Source organism: Carassius carassius, chromosome 47 (genome assembly GCF_963082965.1).
Source record: "Carassius carassius chromosome 47, fCarCar2.1, whole genome shotgun sequence".
NCBI classification, from domain to species: Eukaryota; Metazoa; Chordata; class Actinopteri; order Cypriniformes; family Cyprinidae; genus Carassius; species Carassius carassius.
The window spans coordinates 1,042,885-1,067,660 of record NC_081801.1 but is presented as its reverse complement, the minus strand read 5'-3'; the positions used below and the strand labels follow the sequence as shown (position 1 = coordinate 1,067,660).

At 34.6% G+C, this 24,776-nt stretch overlaps 1 protein-coding gene and 1 long non-coding RNA gene across 3 annotated transcripts in view; both read left to right on the top strand.

Annotated features, from left to right (window-relative positions):
* Nucleotides 1-653: 653 nt before the first annotated feature.
* LOC132130532 (uncharacterized) lies at nucleotides 654-2,334 on the top strand. Its single transcript, XR_009428728.1, has 2 exons — nucleotides 654-1,722; nucleotides 2,061-2,334. It is a non-coding gene; the product is annotated as an uncharacterized LOC132130532 (long non-coding RNA).
* A 4,030-nt stretch (nucleotides 2,335-6,364) lies between these two features.
* The window catches only part of LOC132130189 (ras-related protein Rab-27B-like), a 30,230-nt gene continuing 11,818 nt past the window's right edge, over nucleotides 6,365-24,776 (top strand). The window contains exons 1-2 of one of the 2 annotated variants that reach the window (XM_059541876.1): nucleotides 6,365-6,589; nucleotides 18,089-18,174. Coding sequence is in view for 1 of the 2 variants with exons in the window: in XM_059541874.1 (XP_059397857.1) it covers nucleotides 6,588-6,589 (2 nt within the window). In the remaining variant the exon portion in view is untranslated. The remainder of the gene's footprint in view (nucleotides 6,590-18,088; nucleotides 18,175-24,776) is intronic. The other variant, XM_059541874.1, reaches the window with a different exon arrangement.

Below are 24,776 nucleotides of genomic sequence, written 5' to 3'. Positions count from 1 at the left end.
AGTTTCTTTCTAAGAAGTATTTTGTATTTTCAGATATATTTGACCCTGGAGCACAAAAGGAGTCTTAGGTCTCTGGGGTATATTTCTAGCAATAGTCAAAAATACATTGTATGGGTCAAAATTATAGATTTTTTTATGTTTTATGCCAAAAATCATTAGGATATTAAGTAAAGATATTTTGGAAATATCCTACTGTAAATGTATCAAAACTTAATTTTTGATTAGTAATATGCATTGCTAGGAATTCATTTAGACAACTTTAAAGGAGATTTTCTCAATATTTAGCACCCTCAGATTTTATATTTTCAAATAGTTGTATCTCCTCCTAACAAACCACACATCAATGGAAAGATGATTTATTCAGCTTTCAGATGATGCATAAAGCTTAGTTTCAAAATATTGACACTTAAGATTGGTTTTGTGCTCCAGAGTCACATTTTTGTTTTCTAACACCTTACATCAGATGTTTCATTATATTAGTATATTTGGCAAATGCTTCTATGCAAGTTATCGTCATATCATATGCATCATAAACGCACCGCGTAGCTGTCATGTCTGATTAGGACACTGTGTGAGGATATAATTATATCCCAACACTAAACATTTTTATTAATTTAGCTTGGGATGCCATAATGCAGTCCACTGACAACGGGCAGGGATGCAAAAATTTATAAAAACATAATTTTAATATTTGGTTAAGGGCATTCTTGATCGAGCAGGACACCCGAGTCTAAATATAAACATCATCATCTTTTAAATGTTCTTATATTATATTTCTCCCTTATATAATGCCATTCCCCACTAACCTGACTGAAGTCATTAACATTTAACATTTGTTCTTCAGTCAGATATATTTAAATCTGACTGACTTATCAAAGAATGAATAAATGTTTTGTGTAAAACAGGTTTATTTACAATACCTTGAAGTACTAAGCATAAAAAGAGTCTTTACAATAGATATTTTTCAAATATTTCTGTGAACTATCAAATACAAATTTTCCAAATGCCAAGCGATGCCATTTTAAATGAGCTCAAACATTTCTTTCTAGATAGTTGTTGTCTGAGTGACCTGTTCAGTGATTGTGTTATTGTGTGTTTACATGCAGGTCTCATAATATTGAGTAATACCATAATATTGATCAAATCTGATGTCTTGGGCCATTGGTCAGTTTATATTTACTTTGATAATGTTTTGGAGAGAGCTTCTATTTGCTGTGTTGGTTGGACTTGGAAAAAGCTGTTGGTGGAGGGTCAATGTCCAACACTGAACCCTGTGACGAACCGGCAAACACACACACACACACACACACACACACACATACATCTGTTTCGATCATATGTGATTGCAGGAGGACGCTTCAAGGGAATCTTTGCTGAGGGTCAGTAACGGGATGAGATGGGGCTCATGGGGTCAAAAGGAAATGTGTCCATCTTGAATGTAATCTTAATGTTATCTCTAAGGCAGTGTGATCCAAAACAGTGACAAAATTTGCATTTAGAAGATTTCAGAGCATTCAGCATTCAGAGCTTGCACTTCCGCCAAAATGGCTCATTGATTTTTTTTTTTACTTCATCTTCTGAAAGATCATGTTCCATGATGATATTTTGTAAATTTCCTACTGTAAATATATGAAAAATTATTTTTTGATTAGTAATATGCATTACTAAGAACTTAGCCTTTAAATATATGCATTTTCACCATGTTTTTAAGAATAAAGTGTTGTATATGTAATGACGAAGTAGAGGCAGTCGGATCCATCTGCAAAACTTTATTGAAGCAGGTAACGAAACAAGGATGCACAGAGCATAAAACACCAAGGAAACACGAAGCAACATGCAGCGTGGCAAAACAACATTTCACAAAGAAACAGAGAACAAGGCTGTCCAGATAAAGGGTGGATAATGATTAACAGGTGGATATGATGATGCTGATGGGAAAAACCAGACAGGGCTGGGAACTAATGATAGCAGGGGGGAAAGATGGGAATTGCAGTTCTAGAATTCAGGTGACAAGGAGCGAATGAGACCGGAGAGAGGTGAAGGCGCGCGCTCCGTGACAGTATAAATCAGTGTGAATGATGATATATGCACAAACCCCACAGTAAAAACCTTCAGAACATAAAAAAGAATAAATCTCTAAGTTTTGGTGTATGTTCGTGCTGCTGAAGTGGAGAAAAACTTTTAAAAGACATTCATTGGAATTGAAATCTACAGATGCAAATAAATAAATTGCAATAAAATAAACACTTAAATGTGTATTTTGAATGTTTTCTTTCCACTAGTCTGAAAGAAGACAAGTTATGGAAGCAAAACCTCAAAATGTAGCAGTGCATGCATCTTTGCCTCTAGTGTCTCGTCTTAACTCTGGATTTCTTTTTGGGATTAATAATTCATTCCCTCATAAAATGTTTTAAACACAATGTTGTGTCTTTGTTGATGAGTTTCTAAGAGTTTATTTTGTTTCAGATTAATTTTTATGTCATTGTGGGTTGTTGATTTGGGTTATGGATCAGAACTTTTGAAATCCAAAATGAACAGGAAATATACTTCCCGAACAAAAACCAATGGAAAAAGTGTGTTGCTACTGTTGTGCCAGTGTCATGTGAGGAGCAAAATGCAGAAAAGCAGTGAACATGCTGGAAGAGAGAGTGAGAGAGACAGAGAGGCCTTTGTTCGGCATTGTTGGATAATTTCTCGGACCTGCGGTGGGAGTTTGAAGAACAGCTCTTTTCTCTCTTTCTCGTGGTCATAGTACCATCTCCGTCGGGTTTGACCAGATCTTTTGCCTTTGCAGACAAAAAAAATAATTAAATAAAATCACATGCTGAAAAACCATCAGATTAGCAGAAAGACACAGAAAAACAGGGTTTAAACTCAGTTTGCTGGATAAGATTTTTTCCACAAGGAAGTGCAAGTGCTCTGTGGAAAAAATCTACAAGACAAACAATGCAAACAATTTTTTTTAAACTAAGTAAATAATAAAAATAGATGACAATTAAAATATATAATATTTATTATATCTATGTTATATTTATTATTAGAAGTTTCTTATTATTATAACAATATTAAATATAATTACATATTTATATATTATTGAACAGTATTTTATTATTATTATTAATAAACATTATTTTAATTATTAGTATAATTGTTATAATTATTTACGTTTAGTTTACAATTCATATATGAATGAATATTATGTTAATATATTAACAATATTTTAAATTTTAAAGCACTACTATAAAGCTTTTATTACATTTTATTATTGTTTATAATTTTTATTTATTTATTAATTTAATATATATTAAATATATACTTATACATTTATGTATAGTATTATTATTATCTAATGTTACTATTAGTATTGTTATTTATTGTTATTGTATTTTATTACGTATTTGTTTATGCATGAAATAATATGTTAATTAATATGAATAATATTTTATTTAATATTAATCTGTATACATGTATTATCCCCATAAATTAAATGTAGTACTACCTTGAAATAAATAGCTATTTTGAGTCAGGAGAGAAATCTGCACAGATCAAGCAGCATTTTGATGTGAGATACAACAGGAGATGCACTTTTGCACTGGAGGAGGTGTTATTGAGGATTATGGACTCGTATTTTAATTAAAAATGTCTTTTGGCTTCTTCAGATGTTAATCAGATGCTTGAACTACTCTTTTTACAGATCAATGTATATATGATTTGTGCATGCTCATGCATACTCATATCTGAACGCAAATGACCTAATGCAGTGTTTCTCAATAGCTCATTATTGTTCTACTGCCCTCACTCAAATGATCTAAGACAAGGATGAGTTCGTGCATGACACGATTTGTTTACTTCTTTCTTAGATAAGTTACAAATGAATGCATGCATGCAAATGGATGGAAACACAGTGCTAAACTCAAACGAAGCGTTTTATCTGATTAATAAATAAGTTTGACGAGCTTTTTCTTGTTTTCGGCCTCTGCTTGTCAAGTGATCGTATGCGTCACGTGACGCACCCCTCCCCCCGTGTCGTGTGATGACGTCAGCTGACAGGCGCGCTCCCGTTCACACCGGCCGCCAGAGGGCGCGCGCACGCTTCTTTCACGTTTTTATTTATTTATTTATTTTGAAAGAAATGAATAGATTTAATCAAGGATGTGTTAAATTGATAAAAAAAAAGTGATAAAAATACTTATAATGCTAGAAGAAAATCTTTTTGAAATAAATGTTCTCTTATTATTTTATTCATCAAAGAATCCTGAAAAAAAGGTTCAAAAATAAAGAAATATTAAGCAGCACAACTGTTTTCTGAAGATCATGTGACACTAAAGAATGGAGTAATGATGTTGAAAATACAGCTTTGATCACAGGAATAAATTACACTTTAAAGTATATTAAAATGGAAGACTTATTTTAAATAATAATAATAATTTACAATATTACTGTATTTTTCTGTATATATGATCAAATAAATGCAGCCCAAAGCAGAAGAGAATCTTACTGATCCCAAACTTTTGAACAGCAGTGAATATTAACTATATTAACTTGTCCTGAATTCAGTTTGGTGACTTCTTTCTTGAAATAACATTATTATAATGAAAATGCTCATAGATGGGTATCATACATTGGTACAACTTTACAATAAAGTTGCTTTAAAGCATTAACTATTAATGTGCAGTGCATTTGTTACAGTGTTTATTCATCTTTGCTAACATTTGTTTATAAAACGAAGCTCAGGTCCAAATAACATAAGTATTATTAAATATAATATATTTAAAATTGTAAACATACATTTACTTTGTAAAAATATTCAAACAGGAATAATGTAAAAAGGTCAGAGTAAAAACATCTTTCGTTTTCTTACAGTAAGTGAAAATTATATTTAGAAGTAAACACATGTTGTAAAATATTATACAAATATTATATAAATACACTTAACAAAAAGCTCCAATTAGTTAACATCAATTAATGCATTATTTAACGATGTGCAGTATACATCAGGTCCATTAAATAATATTAACATTAATATTATTATTAAATATAGTATACTTTTTGGTTTTAATTGTATAAATACATTTATAGTTTAAAATAACAGTATTATTAATAAAGAAAAAAATTGCTAAGGTCCATTAAGTAATATTAACGGAATATAATATAATAAAACATATAATATAATTGTTTTTATTTTTATTTATTATATATTAAATCCTTATATTCTGAATTGTAAAAAGACATTTATATTGTAAAAAAATATATATATTATAACAGAAAAATTATGTAAAAAGTGCACAATTCAGATAATATATATTTTATGTAAAGAACAAAATGCAGCTTTCAGTCGTCCTTTTTTCAGTAAACATGACCAAAATATGTATTTAAATTGTAAACCTAAATCCAATTAATTCATGATGATCATATAATATGCACTTTTTTTAAAAGTAAACTTTTTTTGCATATTTATACTGTTTTAGTCACAAATGTTTAAACACAAACCCAGCAAACCCTTCATTACTACTTTTATTACTTCATTATTGAGTCTAATTGGCATTTGATAAAGAGTTAAAAGCTATGGCCTCTCCACATCAGCGGTGAACTCAGATCTTCAGTAACTAGATGGAGATTAGTGAACAGAACTAGATAGTGTCCAGATGACAGGGAGCGAAGAGAGACGTCAGTGTGTCATTCTGTCACAGTATAAAGGTGTTTGTTATGTATTCAGGTTGAGTTTATGGAAGTTTTGGAGTTATGCAATCACTGGAGACGGGCTTTCAGTTGGGTCGGCATGCTTGTCAAATTAGATTTGTAAATTATATCAACACAAAGAGTTCATTGTTGTTGCACAAAGAGCATGAAAGCGCTGGAAGACCTGCAGATGCTTTCTTAATGAATCTGTCTCTATAATACAGTCTGTTAAATGAAAAAGTCTTAGTTTGCTGTAAAGTATTAGCAGTCTTTAATTCACCTGGCTGGCAAAACAGGGGATGCTGGATTTATGTATTAGCTATTAATTTTTTTTGATAAACCTGAAGCGCAAAAGATGCAGCTTTTAGTCATACAAACACACACACACACACACACACACACACACACACACACACACACACACACACACACACACACACACACACACACACACACACACACATGTATATATATATACATTTACATTGTAAAAAATAATTATAACAAAAATGTCAATGAATGTGTGAAACCTCACTTCATGAATATTAATTACGCTACTTAATTATACGCTCCAGTAAAGAACATCAGCATCTGATTAATATTCATAAGCGAACGTCCAATGATCGCGCTGCAACCTGTTGGCGTTCTCAGACGCTCGGCGCTAGGACCCGGATCAGAGTGCGCCGCCGCGGGGCTGCTACAGATCCACACGAGAGCGCGCAGGAGCCTCACACACACTCATTAGTACACTTGAAGAGGTGTGCTTCAGTGTTTGAGCGTTTCATTGAGCAGATTCCCGTTCGGATGAGGCTCGGTTCGAGCGGAAAAAGCGGCGGCGGGCTTTGATGAGGATGAGGATGATGAAGAGCGCGAGACACCTGTGATCACGTTCAGCGTCAGTCACTGAGATGTGAGTAAATCACCGGTGCAAACTCGTGTTATGATTATGAACATCATCATGTGTGCTGCTGTGAATCCGTGTGTGTGTGTGTGTGACGGAAGCCTGAGTCACCAGACACACACCGCAGCATCACAACTTCGTCCCAACAATGGTGCACATGAGTGATGTTTCCATCATACCAATCTGAATCATGTCTGATTTCACTGCTATAATGGCTTTAGAATGCAATACCATGTTTTTTCGGTATTTACCATGGTACTTGCTCTCTATCATGTGTGTCACTGCTTATATTCCCATGCAAAAAATATTAAACGTCACCATGGTACTGTCATGGTAATACTGTGTTTTTTTGGACATGTACTATGGTATTAGCCCCTAAGCATGTCTATTAATGATTATCATGGTGCTATAACTACTAGGCCTACCATGTTTTTTTTTCTTCTGTGTTCTTTTTTGGTCATATACATGGTCTGGTGTGTCTGTTATTGGTTATTTTCACTTGCAAAGTATTAAATATTACCATGGGACTTGCATGGCAACTCGGTTTTACAGACATGTTTTTTTATATTTTTTACTTGTACCATATTATTACCATGTTTTTTGGATTTACTATGGTATTAGCACAAAATTATGTCTGTTACTACTACTTACTACTATATTATTACATACTACTATATATTTTTTTTAAATATGTTTTTGCCATGTTTTTTTTTTTTTCGCATTTACTATCATGTAATTAATTATGTCTGTCGCTTCTTGATTTCAAGTGTAAAAAATGTGTTATGGTCCTATAATTGTTTAAGATTGTTGTTTTGGATATTTACCATAGTAGCAGCTCATGGTAGTTTGATTGATTTATTGATTTATGAGTGATTATCACCACTGATCACCAGTAATCTGCGACTGTTAATAATCTATCGATTATAATAAGTCAGAAATGTCTAATTAGTAAATTAGAGAGTGTTTGCTGGAGCAGAAGTTGTTGCCACATTGGTATGATGTGGTGAGTGGTTGCTAGGTGCATAAACTCCACCCATGTAAGCGCACATTCGTACATTTTTGAGTGCCACGCCCACATCTCAACATCCAATCATCATCCAGTGTGTAGAACCAAGACTCCGTCCTACATTGATTTTGAGCAAAATAAAAAATCTGTTGTTACTTTTGTTTCATCGTGCCTTTGAGTCTGTATTCGCGATTTATTTTATTTTATTTCTTCGAGTGATGTTTAATGCAATAGGTGGCTTTTTTTCTTCAGTTGAACGGAAAAGATTTGTAGCTGAAACCGTGCACCGTGGCAATTAATAAAATGCGGTTCATCCGCTGCACGATTTTGAGAATTAAAAACAGCATATCAAAGAACACAAAATACCCATGGCTCTTGACGGTATATTGAGGTCTTATAAAGAGAAATGATTGGTCTGTGCAAGAAACTGATCATTTTTTACGGTAATACTGTCTGTAATCCCTGAGCCTCATGCAACAGGGAAATCTGATTCTTTTCACAAACTGATTCTTTCAGACAGTTCGTTTCAGTGAACTGGTTCAGTTCAGTAGTTGGTTTACATGATCACGCAATTATATAAAATGTATGCAATTATATTATTAAAACTAGAGCCCGACCGATATGGATTTTTGGGGGCCGATGCCGATATTAACTCGAAAAGAGCCGATTTATAAGCCGATATTTTGGTTTTAAAAATAATCTGGATATTAGACCCATTTCCTATAAACTGCATTTACACAACATTCAATAGCAAAATATCTGCCTGTTCTATGTATGTGGTCTGTATAAACCATTTTCCAGAATGGACTATGTTAAAAAAAAGCCTTAGATTACAGTCTCAATGACTAAACAATTGCACATCAAAAGTATATATTTTTTAATGATCAAAAAACAGTCTGGTTTTAAACATTTAACACTTTTACTTTCTTCCAGTTGAAGCTGGTTTTAACAGTCTGTGTGTGTACTGTAAATAAATTATAATACTAAAGTTAAAGTATTTGCAGAAGTAGTCCCACACTTTGCTGCTACAGCATTCACCTTTTTCAGCCATCTGTAGGCAGAAAGAGAGACGGAGAAAGAATAAGCATATGTATTAATAATATCACCATGTATCATTACTCATGTCATCATTAGAATTATAATAATAATAAACTGGGATCTCCTACATAGGCAAAAATGAGAAATATATATATATTTTTTATTTGTCAAGCAATAGGTATTACCTACTTATATTTAACAATATTATTTCAACATTTTCCTGTTATGTCTGTAAAGCTGCTTTGAAACAATATGTAAAAAAAAAAAAAAAAGCGCTAGTTCAGCTCACATTTATTTACATGTCCCCTCTGGTTTAATCATTTCTGACGCACCTACTGTAGTTACTGTAACTACACTATATTTGCTCTCACAGACACATTCACAACAGACCCGTATATCTTCTCCTCTTCTCTTTGTGCAGTCTGAATCAAAACATCGTCTTGCCTACTATTACCGGAAGATTACGGAATCAATTCGAAGTTGAATGGTTAACGTTAGTGTCATGAACACACCGCTGTCAATTTTGAGAAGAACCACCTTCAAACAAGTTAATAGCAAGCATTTAAGGGGCCTGCTAAAAAGGAAGCTATTAGCGTTAGAGTAACGTAACCAGCCTGAATTCACCAAATTGTTCTCTGGACCTGAGGGTAGCCTCTTCTTCCTTGCTTCTCTCTTAATTCTCATCAGCAGGACTAGCGCTATCGCTCGCTTCTTACAACGGGACAGATACATGTTTGCTGCTGACCGAAAGGAGGAGGAACAGACTATGAAAGAGCTCCCGCTAAACGTTTTTAAAACTCCGCCTGCGCCATAGCGCAGCGCAAATCGCGTTGTATCTGAAGGGCAACGCTGAGCCCAGCGGCAAGCGCCGTGCATACCGCGTCCTGTGTGAAAGGCCCAATTACGCGGTCATTATGTGCGAAACACACCACAATAGAATAAGAATAAGTTAAACGCTAACGTTATAGTTTGACCTCCTATTAACGTTCGCGCTCTTCCACTGATAAACATGGTATTAGCTTTGTGGCTAATCTAATATAGCAATGCATTAGCGGCTGTAAGTGATGTTACAGAATATTTAGAAGTAATAATGATAGGACCGTTAGCTAGAACTACCACACAGTTTTTATATACAGGGTATGAACTAAATCTACAATCATTTCACATGACGAATGACAGACTCACCGTCAAAACAGTTGATCGCTTTCTTCTGTAGTGAATTTCTGGCGCTGTTGTTAACTCTGGAGCTGCAGAGCTCCCTCTGGTGGGCACACTATGCAACACTCATAACATGAGTGAAGCATGAGACTCTGTTTCTCATGTTTCATCGGCCGTTATAAATGCCGATGCCGATTTAAATGCAATTAGCTTATATCGGCCGATAATATCGGCCGGCCGATATATCGGTCGGGCTCTAATTAAAACATCAAATAATGATTCGAAAAATGGTTGTTTTAAATGCATATGAATTGAATAAATTAGAATCGGTTCAAAAGAATGATTCGTTCGTTACCGTTTGCCTGAGGCTCTGGATTACAGGTAATAATGTTGTTTATAATGTTGCACAAACTGATTGTTTCACATCGTAAGACCACAATGTATTGTCAGGAGCAAGGGTTAGTATTTTTTTTTTCTCAAATAAATTCATAAATGTTATGAATCGCCAATGACCACAGTTTCATCAGTAATCTTGGATGGCCTGAAGGTTAACAGCAAAATTTCATTTCTGGGTGAACTATCCCTTTAACTGTTCGTGTGACACTATATTTCAGGATACATGGAGGTTTTTCTGATTTATTTGCTTTGTGTTGTCTCCCTCACGCCATACAGTGAGTCAAGCAGCGTGTGAAAATGTGGCCATCCACAAAAACTTATTTATTTATTTATTTATTTTAAATCCGAGAAGTTCCCATGTGTGATGCTGGCCACCTGAACAGAAGGGATCTTGATGCTTGTATATTACAAACAAACCCTCTTTTTGAGCGTGTTGCACTGTTGTTATTGATCTTCTGAAGGGTGTATAATAGACGGAAATAGAGCACTACAACTTTAAAGCTCAAGTAGTGTTTTAACACAAATACAAGCGTCTTTAAATCTTCTACAGTCAACTAGTTATCAGACGAGCAGTTAAAGAGAGAGAGAAGATTGATACTCAATAAGAACTTGTGCATCTTCTCCCTCATCTGCAGCACAGCGTGTCTCTCTGCTCGCTGGGTAATTATCTCAGGTCTGCCTGCTGTGCCCCACCTCAGGGGTCAGAGGTCACAGGGTTCACCAGCTGCTGAGGAAGAGCCGCCCCGCTGGGCACATTACCTGTGTGGCAGGATCCCCCAAAAACCACCGGCAGCTCTGAACAGACATGCTGATCTCCACTTAAAACCCTCAGACTGAACGCATATGACGTTGTTAAAATAATGTGGGTGTACAGAATAAAACCAGTCATATTTACTTTAATTTACTGGAATTGTGGACGGATGCTTATCAGTTTTAATGTTGCTTTCACTGTTAAAAAGTATTAAAGTTCAATGCATGCATCGTTCTTCAGCATTTGATGTGCTCTCTGTTAAAGCTGCTCTCTGTCTGCTCAAAATTCAGTGTAAAGACATAATGCTGCTTAAAAGACAGACTAAAAATTATGCCTACTCTGACCCACCTTAGTCCTTGGTATCACAGGATACAGGTGTGTAATTGTTGTATAAATGCATTTTTGCCGCCTCTGAGCAGCATTAAACAATCTGTGTAAAGACACTTAAATGCCACTTCAGAGCCGCTTCTGTGCCACCATTGGAGTGTAACTTTGGCATAAGTATTAAAGTTCATTGCATGCATTTGTTCTGCACACAGCTGAGTTAAGGCTGCTCTGTGCTTGCTTAACATTTAATGTAAAGATTCAATACAGCATTAAAGCCAGACTAAATTATGCTGGCTTTGACTCACCTCAGTCCCTTGTATTAAAGTTTACAGTTGTAAATGCTGTGTAAATGTATTTATGCCGCCTCTGAGCAGCATTAATGATTTGGTGTAAAGACACTTAAAGGCCACTTCAGAGCTGCTTCTGTGCCACCTTTGCAGTGTAAATTTGGCATAAGTATTTAAGTTAATTGCATGCATTGTTCTGCAGCAGAACAGTGTTTTTACACTGCTGAGTTAAGGCTGCTCTGTGCTTGCTTAACATTTAATGTAAAGATGCAATACAGCATAAAAGTCAGACTAAATTACGCTGGCTTCGACTCACCTTATTCAGTACCTTGTGTTAAACTGTACAGTTGTTATTGCTGTGTAAATGTATTTATGCCGCCTCTAAGCAGCATTAAAGATTTGGTGTAAAGACACTTAAATGCCACTTCAGAGCCGCTTCTGGGCCACCTTTGCAGTGTGAATTTGGCATAAGTAATAAACTTCAGTGTGTATGTGTGTGTGTCAATTTTGCAGCATTTGATGTGCTGTTTTTACACAGCTGAGTTAAGGCTGCTCCGTACCTGCTTACAATTTAGTATAAAGATGCAATGCAGCATAAAAGCCAGACTAAATTATGCTGGCTTTGACTCACCTCAGTCCCTCATATTAAAGTGTACAGTTGCAATGACTGTGTAAAGGCATTTATACCGCCTCTGAGCAGCATTAAACAAACTGTTGTAAAAAAACGTAAATGCCACTTCAGAGCCGCTTCTGTTTCACCTTCGCAGTGTAAATTTGGCAATTTAAGCGATAATGCTGAAAATGATCATGCAGATTTTGCATGGACAAACACATCAACTAAAACGTGGTAGTTTTTCCGAGCTGCAATTTTTTTTTGTGTGGAGGAGATGGAGTTTGTGATGTAAATAACTAAAAACGCACCATTTTTTTTAATGTAACATTCCTAAATTGACCAGAAAAGCTTATATATCATATGAGGATATTTCGAAAAGCAGGCTATGAAATAATTGTGACAGCGCTGATTGGTTTATGTTTGATGGCAAAATGCAGCAGTAATTGGCTTTACGCACTTGCTGTAATTGCTTTCAGATGCTGCCAAGAACCTGAACGCGTTAATAGATGCGCTACAGCGACTGTAAACGAGGGAAGGCCTCGGGGAGATGTTGTCTTTCACGTCCTAACGCTCATAAACACACGCTCCTCCGAGGACCTCAGCCATCTCTTATGTATTAAGCTCCTGATTAATAATTCATGATGTTGCACTTATTAAAGTCCGACCTGTCACTTTTATCATTTAAGTTATTAGAGCGGGCTCATGTTAGCGTAATCGTTTTAAATCATTCGTGATGGCCGAGGTTTGGCATTTGTTGTAGCGTCAGCGTCTGGGGTTTGTTTTCTTCTTAAGGGTCTGTGGACACACGAGGGCTAATTGGGTGCCCTAAATAATTAATGCGGCTGAAGACGTTAAGAAATGTCAGAGAGCTTTGAAGGAGACACAGTCTGTGTGGACTTGCGGTCTCTAAAGGCCCTGCTCTTCTTTCTATTGTCTGTGTAGGTTTAAAACAAATACGTCTTCACTGTCTTCTGCCGAATGCACGTTTCATATTTGCTGCACACAATATTTCGTACTTGTGCTACACACTGAACTTGTGTGCTTCAATGATGATAGAAACATTTTTAATTCCTTTAGAGAGCTCTCCATACTGTTTGAGTATCTAATAAGACCACATGCTGGTATTGCGACTTAACGTCTCATAAATATGAGTTTTGATGCTGCTTTCATTTGCATGTGAGCATTAGGATCTTGCTGAATTCATAGTTTCAAAAATGCATGCATTTTTATTATGCAAACAAAAAAAGAGTATACTGTCTCAAACACACCTTCTTCAATAGAATTGGATTTTGGGTAATATTTGCATGCACAGATGCACAAAAGTCAATTCTTATTTAACTTATTTATAATGCATCTTTACAGAAAATCATAATGTTAAAGTTGATCATGCTGTATTATAGGGATCTATATTGAACGTAATTTGGAAAATGTGGGCGGAAACACTGTATCCAGTCATAAAAAAGTAACTTAGAGTATAAAATAAAATTGAAGGTTATGGAGTTTTAGATTAATAAATTAAAAGTTGGGCTGTACACTTAATCAAATCGAGTTTGTGGACTAGTTATGAATATTAAAACATAAGGACTGCTATTGAAATATGAGCAAATATTGCAATGTAAATATTTGTTTAAAAAAAAAAGCATTTTTGTTACATGATGAGAGAAATTAAAAAAATAAATACATTTTTTTTTTAATCAATTAAACCCTTAAAAATGAAAAATATTTCCTATATAAATGCCAAGGGATGCATAAAATGTTTCATTAATTTATTTTTTATTATTAATTTATCAAACATGTCTTATCAAATAATGTAATACAATTTAACACTTTAATCATGATTTTAAAATGAATCAAGTGAAAATATAATAACTCCTTTATGTTCTTAATTAAAAATTAAACATTGATATACATGTCATAATTTCTTCAAGTTAAATGCAACTTTTATTTTGCAGAGTTTTAGTAAAGAGCTTCTGTGTGTATCTGATGCTGTAGTTTTTCTCAAATGAAATGATGAAGTGTTGGTGAAGGGATTCGTATATAGAGTTGAATGACTTAATTATGTGACCTGTAAATAGTGTGCATGAGGATGCATCTTCTCTTTCTAAAGCTCATGCACGTGTGAGTTTCTCTGTCAGGAAGTTTGTCTCGATGATAAGCCGCTTTACTGTTAATCAGCATTTCCTCTCTCAGGATGAGAGATGTGGTTGAATTACTCACATGAAATGGCATCTTTACGCAGCTCTTTTACGTTCACCAAGGTCACAGTGACCGAATCTGTCAGGCTCCAAAAGAAACAAAATGGACTTGAAATATTACAGTAGTCCATGCTGCCATTGGGTTTTGTTACTAAATACAGTAAATGTGAATAAAATCTGCATCTTGATTCTCTCAAACGCGTCGTCTTCATCAGAGAAACATTAGTTAAACATAAAATAAAATACTCGGTTTACATTTTTCAGATGAAGACTTGAAAGTTGCCTTAATATGAAAAACATGACGAGATGTGAGTCAGTTGAACGCTAAAGATAAATACTATACTACAATAAAAAAAAAAAAATAATAATATTATTAATAAAAACAAAAACAATAGAACTAAAATAAACTTTAACTGAAATAAATTATTAATAAAATGTAACTATTTAATTTCAGCTAGTTGACAAGGCAAGATTTCTCATGTAAAGTTCTAAAATAACGAGAACTGAAATTAAAAGTAATAAAAATATAGAAATAAAAACAAAAACTAATAAAATGACCAAATACAAAATTACAAAAACTTTAACTAAAACTGAAAATGAAAACAGGAAACTAAATAAAAAATAAAATAAATAAATATAAATATAAAACCAATTAATTTAAAAGTATATTAGCTATACTTAAATAACACTGATATATGAGCACTATTATATTCATTATAAATACCGGACAGAAAATAATGATTCCTGTGATCATCTCTTCATCAGCTGGTCTGTATTTCACAGGAAACTGAACAGATCGTCTCCGCTGTTTCCTAAAGTAGAAGCTAATGCATTTTTTAATTTTAGAAATATTACATCTCAGAAAGTTTGATTTATGAGCAGCAATATTTCACGCACATACATTTTTCAGGGAACTGTGCCCTAATTTCATACAGGGATACAGTAGATACAAAATATAAGCCTTGATATTTTTCACCCTTTGCATGTATAACAATAAATATATTGTATAACCTTTATTAATAATTAAGTACCAATAATTATGCAGCAAAACTGAATATTTTCATGATTTCTGAAGATCATGTGACACTGAAGACTGGAGGAATGATGCTGAAAATACAGCGGAGCATCACAGAAAATAAATTTCAGTTTAACAGAAATCCACATAGAAAACAGCTATTTTAAATAATAATAATATTTCACAATATTACTGATTTTACTGTATTTTTAATTAAAAAATGCAACCATGGTGAGAAGAAAATGTAAAAATCTTAATTATCCCAAACTTGTGTTGTGTGTTGATTTGCTGTGTAGAGTATAAGAAGAAACTGTGTGGAAACGGATTGTTTTGTCACATGATCAGTGATCAGCAGCATCGCTCTGTGTGTTTTAAGAGGATTCACACGCTCCTTGTATCAAGTTAACGGCTGTAAACAGGCTGCTGTGCTTCTTTCTCACAATAGTGTGTTGAAATGCACACGGATCTCATGCAAAAATAACATTCCTGCTCCGTAATACGGACTGCGTGACTCTCCGGCTGTTTTTGTCCCTCGGACGCTGTTGAGAGTCATGTGAAAACCTGCATGCATGGACACGTCTCATTTTTAGGTGAAGTTCACCTCGAAAAAACTCCACATGGCTTTCATTCGTGGAACAGAATGTCCGAGCGTCCGCTTATTAAATAAAATAATGAAAGTCTCAAGCTCTAAAGAGGACAAAAGCACCATATAAGCTACTTAATTTTGGGTCTGTTCCTTCTGTAAAGCATTATAGGACTTGGAATATCATGCATGAGTCATCTGGACGAAAGTTGTGGTGTTTTGTTGTATTTTTCAGAGCTTAATAACAATATAGAAAGCAGGGGCACATTCTGCTGAGCTTCTTTTTCATCCAGTGCGGAATTTGGAATTATTTATTTAAACTTTTTTTTTTAAACCATATTCTTTAAATTTTAATGATTTAATTACATTTTAATAATCAAAAAGATAATAATTAATTTAATAAAAATATAGTATTTTATTGATTTATTACAATCCCATCAATAATAGTGGCTTTTGATTTGGCTTTGATTTTTTTCTGTTCTGTGATTTAATTATCAATTGTCAAAAATTGGTAGAAATTTAATGAATGCATAAAACTTTCAAATTTTAATCAAATTAAAATATAAAAATGATCAGTGTCCTCTCAAAACCTTTTTTTTCTTTAAATCCATTTTATTTTTCCCATATTCTATGTTTTCTGTTTTAATTTAATTTCAATGAATTGTTCAGGTTTTAATGGTTTAATGAAATTGTAATAATCAAAAAGTCTTATCCATTGAGACAATAAAACATACAATTTAATAAACTATACAAATGTTTTTTTTTTTTGCAATTCTATTTTATTTTCTTCTGAATTTTGTGTTGTATTATTAAACACGACCGATGTGATATATTTACAAAAAAACCTTTATTAAAAGTGTTCTTGTGGCACTGGTGAACCTGTCATTGAGTTCTCAGCACTGGGAGGTTCCTGGATCTCATTACCCAGAATGCATCAGCTGTAGAGACGGCATGTGATGTGTGTGTGGAGCAGTGCATTAACACTCGCCTCACTGCATCGCTGTACCACATTAACCCCGTCAACGCTGTCTTCAGCTGCGTTCCTGTCTGGAAATGGATCGTTCACCCAGAAATCATCGCTTTGTTTTATACAATAAAAGTCAATGGGATACCAGTGTACTTCAAACATGTTTAAGACAATTTGATTATATATTTCATGCATCTTTTCTGCAAAGATGTTTAACACCATGTTATGTGGGTTTATGTTCAAGTTACTTGAATCATGTTCTGGTTACGTTTTTAAGGAACTACTTAAAAAAAAAGTCTTCCATGTTTTTTATTTTAAAAAGTAAACCCCCCAAAAATGCCAAAAAATAAAGAGTTTGATTAAAAGATAAATTCAATTGTTTAATGTCTTCAATGGATGCCCGGAAAAATAAAGAATTAATGTTGTTGTTTTTATTTATTTTTTTATTAATTGAGTTGTTTTTATGCATTTAAAATAATTAGACATGCTTGAACAGAATTTGGTAACAATAAAACACAATTAACATATTTCATAGGGCATGCTTTTTTATTAATACAATTTTATTTAACCATCAAAAAATGGAATCTAGAAAAAAAAAAAAAAAATGAACCGATTTTGGGGAAAAATAAAGGTGGTATGTGTGGTTTTACCGTTATTCTTATAATCTAATTGTGTGATCCTACAATGATTAATTTTACCCATTACCAATAACAATATCTCCCATTAAAACATGCATACTATCTCTATTAAGATATTTTAAGGTAAAACAGACTAAAAGAGGATTTCACTGAAGTTTAACCATGCATATTTTGATGAAGATAAAATATTTTATTATTATGAATATATTGAATATTGTACCTCAGATCTGGGAAATGCTCATCTGTGTGAGCGAAGTCAGTAAGCTTTATTCCAATGCAAGAACATTAATATTAACTACATGAAATAGTTTTTTTTTAAATGCAATGCAGATCGCTTTGGATGTTAGAGTGAAATCCATGAATGCAAACGTGTGTCCAGTTGCATTGGAGGAACACAGATCTGTTGTGCTGGTTTAATCGTGTCACATGGCCGTCCGTCGCGCGTGTGCGTGTGCGTGTGTGTGTGTGTGTGTGTGTGTGTGTGTGATCCGGCCCCAGGCCTTCAGTGCTAACGGTCCAGGCGTTCTCCTCCAGAGAGCAGAGGAAGCTGATCTGGACTGGGATCAGGTCTGTGGTGGTTAACTGCGGCACGCTTCAGGAAAAGGAGGAGAAACACCAGGGTAAGATCTGGATTTAGATCATTTGGGTTTTAGAGCTCAGCACTGTTGGTTCTGACGGACGGAGGCTGTGTTTTGGGACCTTTATAAAGTATTTTCACTGTAAATAATGCACTTGACCACTTACGGGGATTTAGTTTCGTGTTTTCCCATTTTAAATGACCAGCATTGTTTTAGTGTACACTGCAAATAAATGATTTTTCAAAGAATGTTTTGCAAGAATACACAATATCAGTCTTTCTGCTTCAAAATTGCATGTTTAAAGCAATGCATTTCTTTTTTTTTGTGAAATCTACTAGCCATGTTTTCTGAAACTGATCATATTTGCACTATATATATATATTTTTTACTCCAAAACCATTTTTTAAACCTTAGAATTAATTAAAAAACTATTTTCATGCAACGACAGAAAGTGCTTAAAAACGGCACTTATATAACCTTCTCAATGATGCTTTGTGTGACTTCTAGATCATTTTAAATGTAATTTCAGGTTTAAAATGCACAACCATTCATCCATTCCAGTTTAAAAGTCTCATTCGAGTCCTAGACACGATGCATGTTGGAGATGATTAATGCTAAACGCTGTTGGTTATCGTAGTGTTGATTATTTTCAGCTTAAGAAAGCATACCTTTTGAGACGGATTAAGTTGGGTTGTAAAATCTTGTACACGATGCTTATTTTAGCACTGGGGCAGAAGTCTGAACGTCTCGAAGATGAAATGAGTGGAAGTGCATGTGAAAGTAATCAGATTTTGAGGATTACAGAAATACAGTCGAGACGTTTGTGTGAAAATTAATCTGTACGTGAGTTTTTACGGTTTTGAAATGATGCAATAGCATGAAACGTTTTCTCTCTCTCTGGCATCGATGGTTCCATGAAGAACTTTAATGCAATCTTTCAAAAAATTTGAAAAAACTAAGGAAAAAAATGGTTCAATAACTGATACTGGAAGGTTCTTTGAGGAACCAAAAGTAGTTATTTGCTGGACCCTTTATTTTTAAGTTTGTAAGACATTTATTTATTTATTGTGTTTTTACACAAAGACGTATGACTTTAGAATACTATTTTTCATAAATGATACGGAATGCACAAAAAATGGTGCAGGATTTACTTTGTAACCATTTTCATTCATAAATAATTACAAAGAAATGACAAATAAAACATTGAATTAAACCTACGTTTTTGAAGTGGTATGAAGTAGTATTTAATTGTAAAAACTGCATAAACCTCTTTGTTTTTATGGTGGACTATGCCTTTAATTTATGGACTTAATGTTGGTTAAACTTCAAGGTTCATGATTCAGGGTTACTTGAAATAAAATTATCTTCAAATGAAAAAAAAACAATCTTATTTTAGCTAGCAGCCGAAGCAGCATTTCTCATTTTTATTTAGTTAAACTAAACAGTTTGTCTGATCGAATGTCATGCATTAGACCTGCTTTAACCAGCTCTGTCTAGAATCTTCAGCTTGACTCGATTAACTACATGTGATCAGGTAATGAACGAGAGACATTGTATACCGAACAATACTAATTAAAGTTGGCCAAAACAATCTGGAACTGATGCGCATGTTCTGTTAAACCATTTTGGCATCTGTTGAGATGTCAAAGGTCTCGGTTTTGTTTATCGAGTTTGTTTTTAAGGTCATCTTCTTTGACCCTTCCCTCATTTTCCTACCAACCAGGCGTTTCTGATAAACCTTTGATCTGCATTTAATGCCAAAATACATTCTCATACCCGTCTTGTGTTCAGAGACCGAACAGCTTTAATGTTTTATTTCAAATATATATAAAAAAAAAAAGGTCGAGTATTTGAAAAACCAAGCTTAACATTAAGCATGAACTAAAATAGAATATAAAAACATAGACGTATGTTTTATTTCAGTTAGTTGTTAAGTCAGCATTTCTAATTTCCATTTAAAGTTGAAGTACTAAAATTATTACCAGTATAACTGTAACTGTATATAGACATATTAAAAAATTACAGAAATAGTAGAACAAAGCTTTAACTAAAATGAAAATAATAATATTAATAAATACTATATTAGTATATTCGGTTAGTTGGCAACGTTTCTAAATTTTGTGTAGTTTTACCGTAATAAAATGCATTAAACACTAAATTTAGACAGAATTGAAAAAAGACAAAATGACTAAACGTTAACAATTTTCCAAGTCAGCATTTCTCATTTTTGTTTAGTTGAAGTACAAAAATTACTAAAACTAAAACTGAAATAAAAAAAAATTACAAAAACTAACTAAATAAATATACTTAAACACAAAACACAGTACAAAACTACTAAAACATTAACTAAAATTCGAAAATACTAATATAAGTAAATACTATAATGTTACACTCAATTAGTTTCCAAGGCAGCATTTAGTTTAGTTTAAGCTGAAGTAATACAATTACAAAAATGGAAACTTAAAAAAGAATAGAAAGGAAACTAAAAAGACAGTGCAAGTAAATAACTAGATTTTACTAAACCAATTTTTTATATTGAAGATACTGATATTAATAAATACTATAATAGTATATTTATGATCTTAAAATAACACTGCTAAAAGAACCCCTTAGCAACCACATACTGTAGCACACCATGGCAACTGGAGCCCGTCATCATGTTTTGTCTTGCTCAGGTGAACACATCATTTTCAGTGAATGTAGAAATCTAGTGTGTGATTTTCAGGGTTTGTCAGCCGCAGGGCTCATGGGAGGTTGTTCTAGACCCGGCTCAGTGTAACACATCGACTTCTGAGGGCGTTTCACAGCTCAGATAACCTTTCCACAGCTTCACTGCCAGCACAGATACAGATGTCGCGCAGGGACCCTGCTGACGGGGTGTGTGTGTGTTTTATATGACTGCATGTGTGTTTCTATAATACACAGGACAGAGCCAAAGCCTTGCTGAATTCACTTCAGGCTGGTTCCACTGAGCATGTGTTTAATCTATTGAACTCATGCACATTGTGTTTGGAATGAAAGAGTCTGAAGAGCACAGTGTGCCTGAGGTCAGATATAAACCACGTTAGATTGACTATTTTTTCAAACTTTAGTCAATTTGTCATTGTTCAGTCTTCTTGGGTCAGTGCAGCCTTATTTGATTAACGTGCAATTTAATTATTAACAAGAGAAAAACTGATTTTTTGACCACAGATGGCACATTGGTTTTTGCTTCTGTTTGCTGCTTGTTATAATCTTAAATCAGATGTCTTTACCTCTGGAGAAATGATTTTTCTTTTGGAATATCAATTGAAAAATGGCAAGTTGTTGGCACAGGTCAGTTCTTATCTAATTAACGGTTCATGAAAAAAAAAATGCATTACACAAAGCATGCAACTAAATTAATTTAGCAATTTGCATGTGATAAAATGCGTTTCGCAATTGCATGTAACAATGCATTGCACAATTGCATTTCAATAAATGAATTTTGCATTAGCATGCAATAAAATGCATTTTGTGTTTCCATGCAACAAAACGCATTTTGTGTTTGCATGCAACATAATGCACTTCACAATATACAATTGCATGCAAGAAAAGGTTTTTCATATTTGCATGCAAAAACATATTTCATAATTGGTTGCACCAAAACCAAAACGCATTTCATAAATGCATGCAACTTAACTCATTTTGTAATTTCATGCACCAAAACGCATTTTAAAATTGCATGCAACAAAATACAGTTTGCAATTGGATGCACTGAAAAGCATTTCATTATTTCATGCACCAAAACACATTTCATAATTTCATAATTGATTCGCAACAAAGTCTGCGTGCAACATAATGAACTAATGGTTTTCAGTGTGACTGCACACTTGTACATTGGTTGCGTTGATGTTTTGCGTTTAAATACTCTACCTGTGGTATGATCACCCCTTCTGGCAAATGTTCATGACCTTTCACTGAAATCAATCTCAAACTCTGTCTTCCGCTCTAAGTGTGTGAACAACAGATGTATGACGTTCTCCGTTTTGTCAATTAACACTTTTTAACATAAGCACACAGGACACTTTAACAGCCTGTGGGTTTGAGTTAGTCTTCTGATTCTGACTGGTAGGTTTGTTTTCAGATGTAGTGTGTTCCTGGCATCACTTTGTATAAGAGTGTCTTTTAAATGGTATTTGTATGTTTGATATGCATGTGTTTTTGTGATTATTTATTCTAATATTAACTTAGTACTCAGATTTCTTTTTTCAGATTTCTTTTTAAACTTTGCTGTCTTAGGCAAATGATGAATCTCATGAAATCTGTTAAGAACACATTTGAGTCATATTTTAGCCAAAAACAAAAATAAAACGTGTCGTGTCAAGGCAAAACCATTGTTTTTTCATGCACTGGTAAATTTTGAGATTCTGGGTTGTTTTGCTTTCCATAACTTGTCTTCTTTCAGACTAGTGGAAAGAAAACATACAAAATATACATTTAAGTGTTTATTTTATTGCAGTTTATCTATTTGTGTTATTTTTCACTTACCGTATTTTCCGGACTATAAGTCGCACTTTTTTTCATAGTTTGGCTGGTCCTGCGACTTATAGTCAGGTGCGACTTATTTATCAAAATTAATTTGACATGAACTAAGAGAAACGACTACAGACCTGTGGTTCTAACGTCTGTCGTCATGAAGTCGTTTGAAAAACTGGTTCTGGCTTATCTGAAGGACATCACTGGACCCTTACTGGACCCCCTGCAGTTTGCGTACCGAGCAAACAGGTCCGTGGATGATGCAATCAACATGGCATTGCACTTCATCCTGCAACATCTGGACAAAACAGGGACTTATGTGAGGATCCTGTTTGTGGACTTTAGTTCGGCTTTCAACACCATCATCCCAACAACCCTCCAGACCAAACTGACCCAGCTCTCTGTTCCTAGCTCTATCTGTCAGTGGATCACCAGCTTTCTGACAGATAGGCAACAGTTAGTGAGACTGGGGAAATTCATGTCAAACAGCTGCTCCACCAACACTGGTGCCCCTCAGGGATGTGTTCTCTCCCCTCTGCTCTTCTCCCTGTACACCAACGACTGCACCTCTAAAGACCCCTCTATCAAGCTCCTGAAGTTTTCAGACGACACTACAGTCATCGGCCTCATCCAGGACGGTGACGAGTCTGCTTACAGACAGGAGGTTGAGCAGCTGGCTGTCTGGTGCAGTCTTAACAACCTGGAGCTGAACACGCTCAAAACAGTGGAGATGATCGAGGACTTCAGGAGAAACCCCCCTGCACTTTCCCCACTCACCATCATGAACAGCACTGTGACTGCAGTGGAGTCATTCAGATTCCTGGGAACCACCATCTCTCAGGACCTGAAGTGGGACATTCACATTGGCTCCATTGTGAAAAAAGCCCAACAAAGGTTGTACTTCCTTCGCCAGCTGAGGAAGTTTAACCTGCCACAGGAGCTGCTGAAACAGTTCTACTCAGCCGTCATTGAGTCAGTCCTGTGTACTTCAATTACTGTCTGGTTTGGTTCAGCTACAAAATCAGATATCAGAAGACTACAGAGAACTGTTCGGACTGCTGAAAGGATTATTGGTGCTCCCCTGCCCACCCTCCAAGAACTGTACACATCCAGAGTGAGGAAAAGGACTCAGAAAATCACTCTGGATCCCTCACATCCAAGTCACCCCATCTTTGAACTTTTGCCATCTGGCCGGCGCCTCAGAGCCGCAAATACAAGAACAGCAAGGCACAAGAATAGTTTCTTCCCCCAGGCAATCTACCTCATGAACAGTTAAATGTTTCCCACTTAAACGTATGCTTATGCAAAAATGTGCAATATCCTTATATTTATTTGTTACCCTTCCATCCTAGAACATTCCTGCATCTCACTCAATCCTATTCCATTATCATTTTGTAATTCTCCTGTAAAATTTCCTTTTTTTTTTTTTTGTCTGTGTGTTGTTGTCTCTGTTTACTGGAAGCTTATGTCACTAAAACAAATTCCTTGTATGCACAAGCATACTTGGCAATAAAGCTCTTTCTGATTCTGAAATGAACCAAGAGAAGTGTTCCTGTAGTCTACCATTGAGCAGCATAGAGCGCCCTCTCGCGGCTGTAGATGGTAATGTTTTCTCTTGGTTCTAAATAAATGCGACTTATAGTCCAGTGCGACTCATATGTTTTTTTTCCTCATCATGACGTATTTTTGGACTGATGCGACTTATACTCAGGTGCGACTTATAGTCTGAAAAATACGGTACATACACCAAAACTTAGAGATTTATTCCTATCTATATCCTAAAGGTTTTTACTGAGGGATTTTTTTCATATATCATTCACACTGATTTATATGACATTTTGTTCCTTAAAGCATTATAAAAATAAAAATGAAAGAAAAAAACTTATTTACAGATTGATAAAAAAAGAAATCCAAAATCCCTTCTATAAAAACCTTTAACTCTGATATGTAAACAAAATCAAATAAGAATTTTGAATCTGGCTTCATCCAATATATTTAATTCATTGAATCAGGATTGAACAAGTGTCATGTTTTATTTTAGGAGACGGTGAGGTGTGAAAGGTTTGATGATGTGTGTGTAAGAGACCGAGCGCCACAGATCTGCTGATCACTGGGTCATGTGCAGGACGAGGCGCTCACAGATGAAT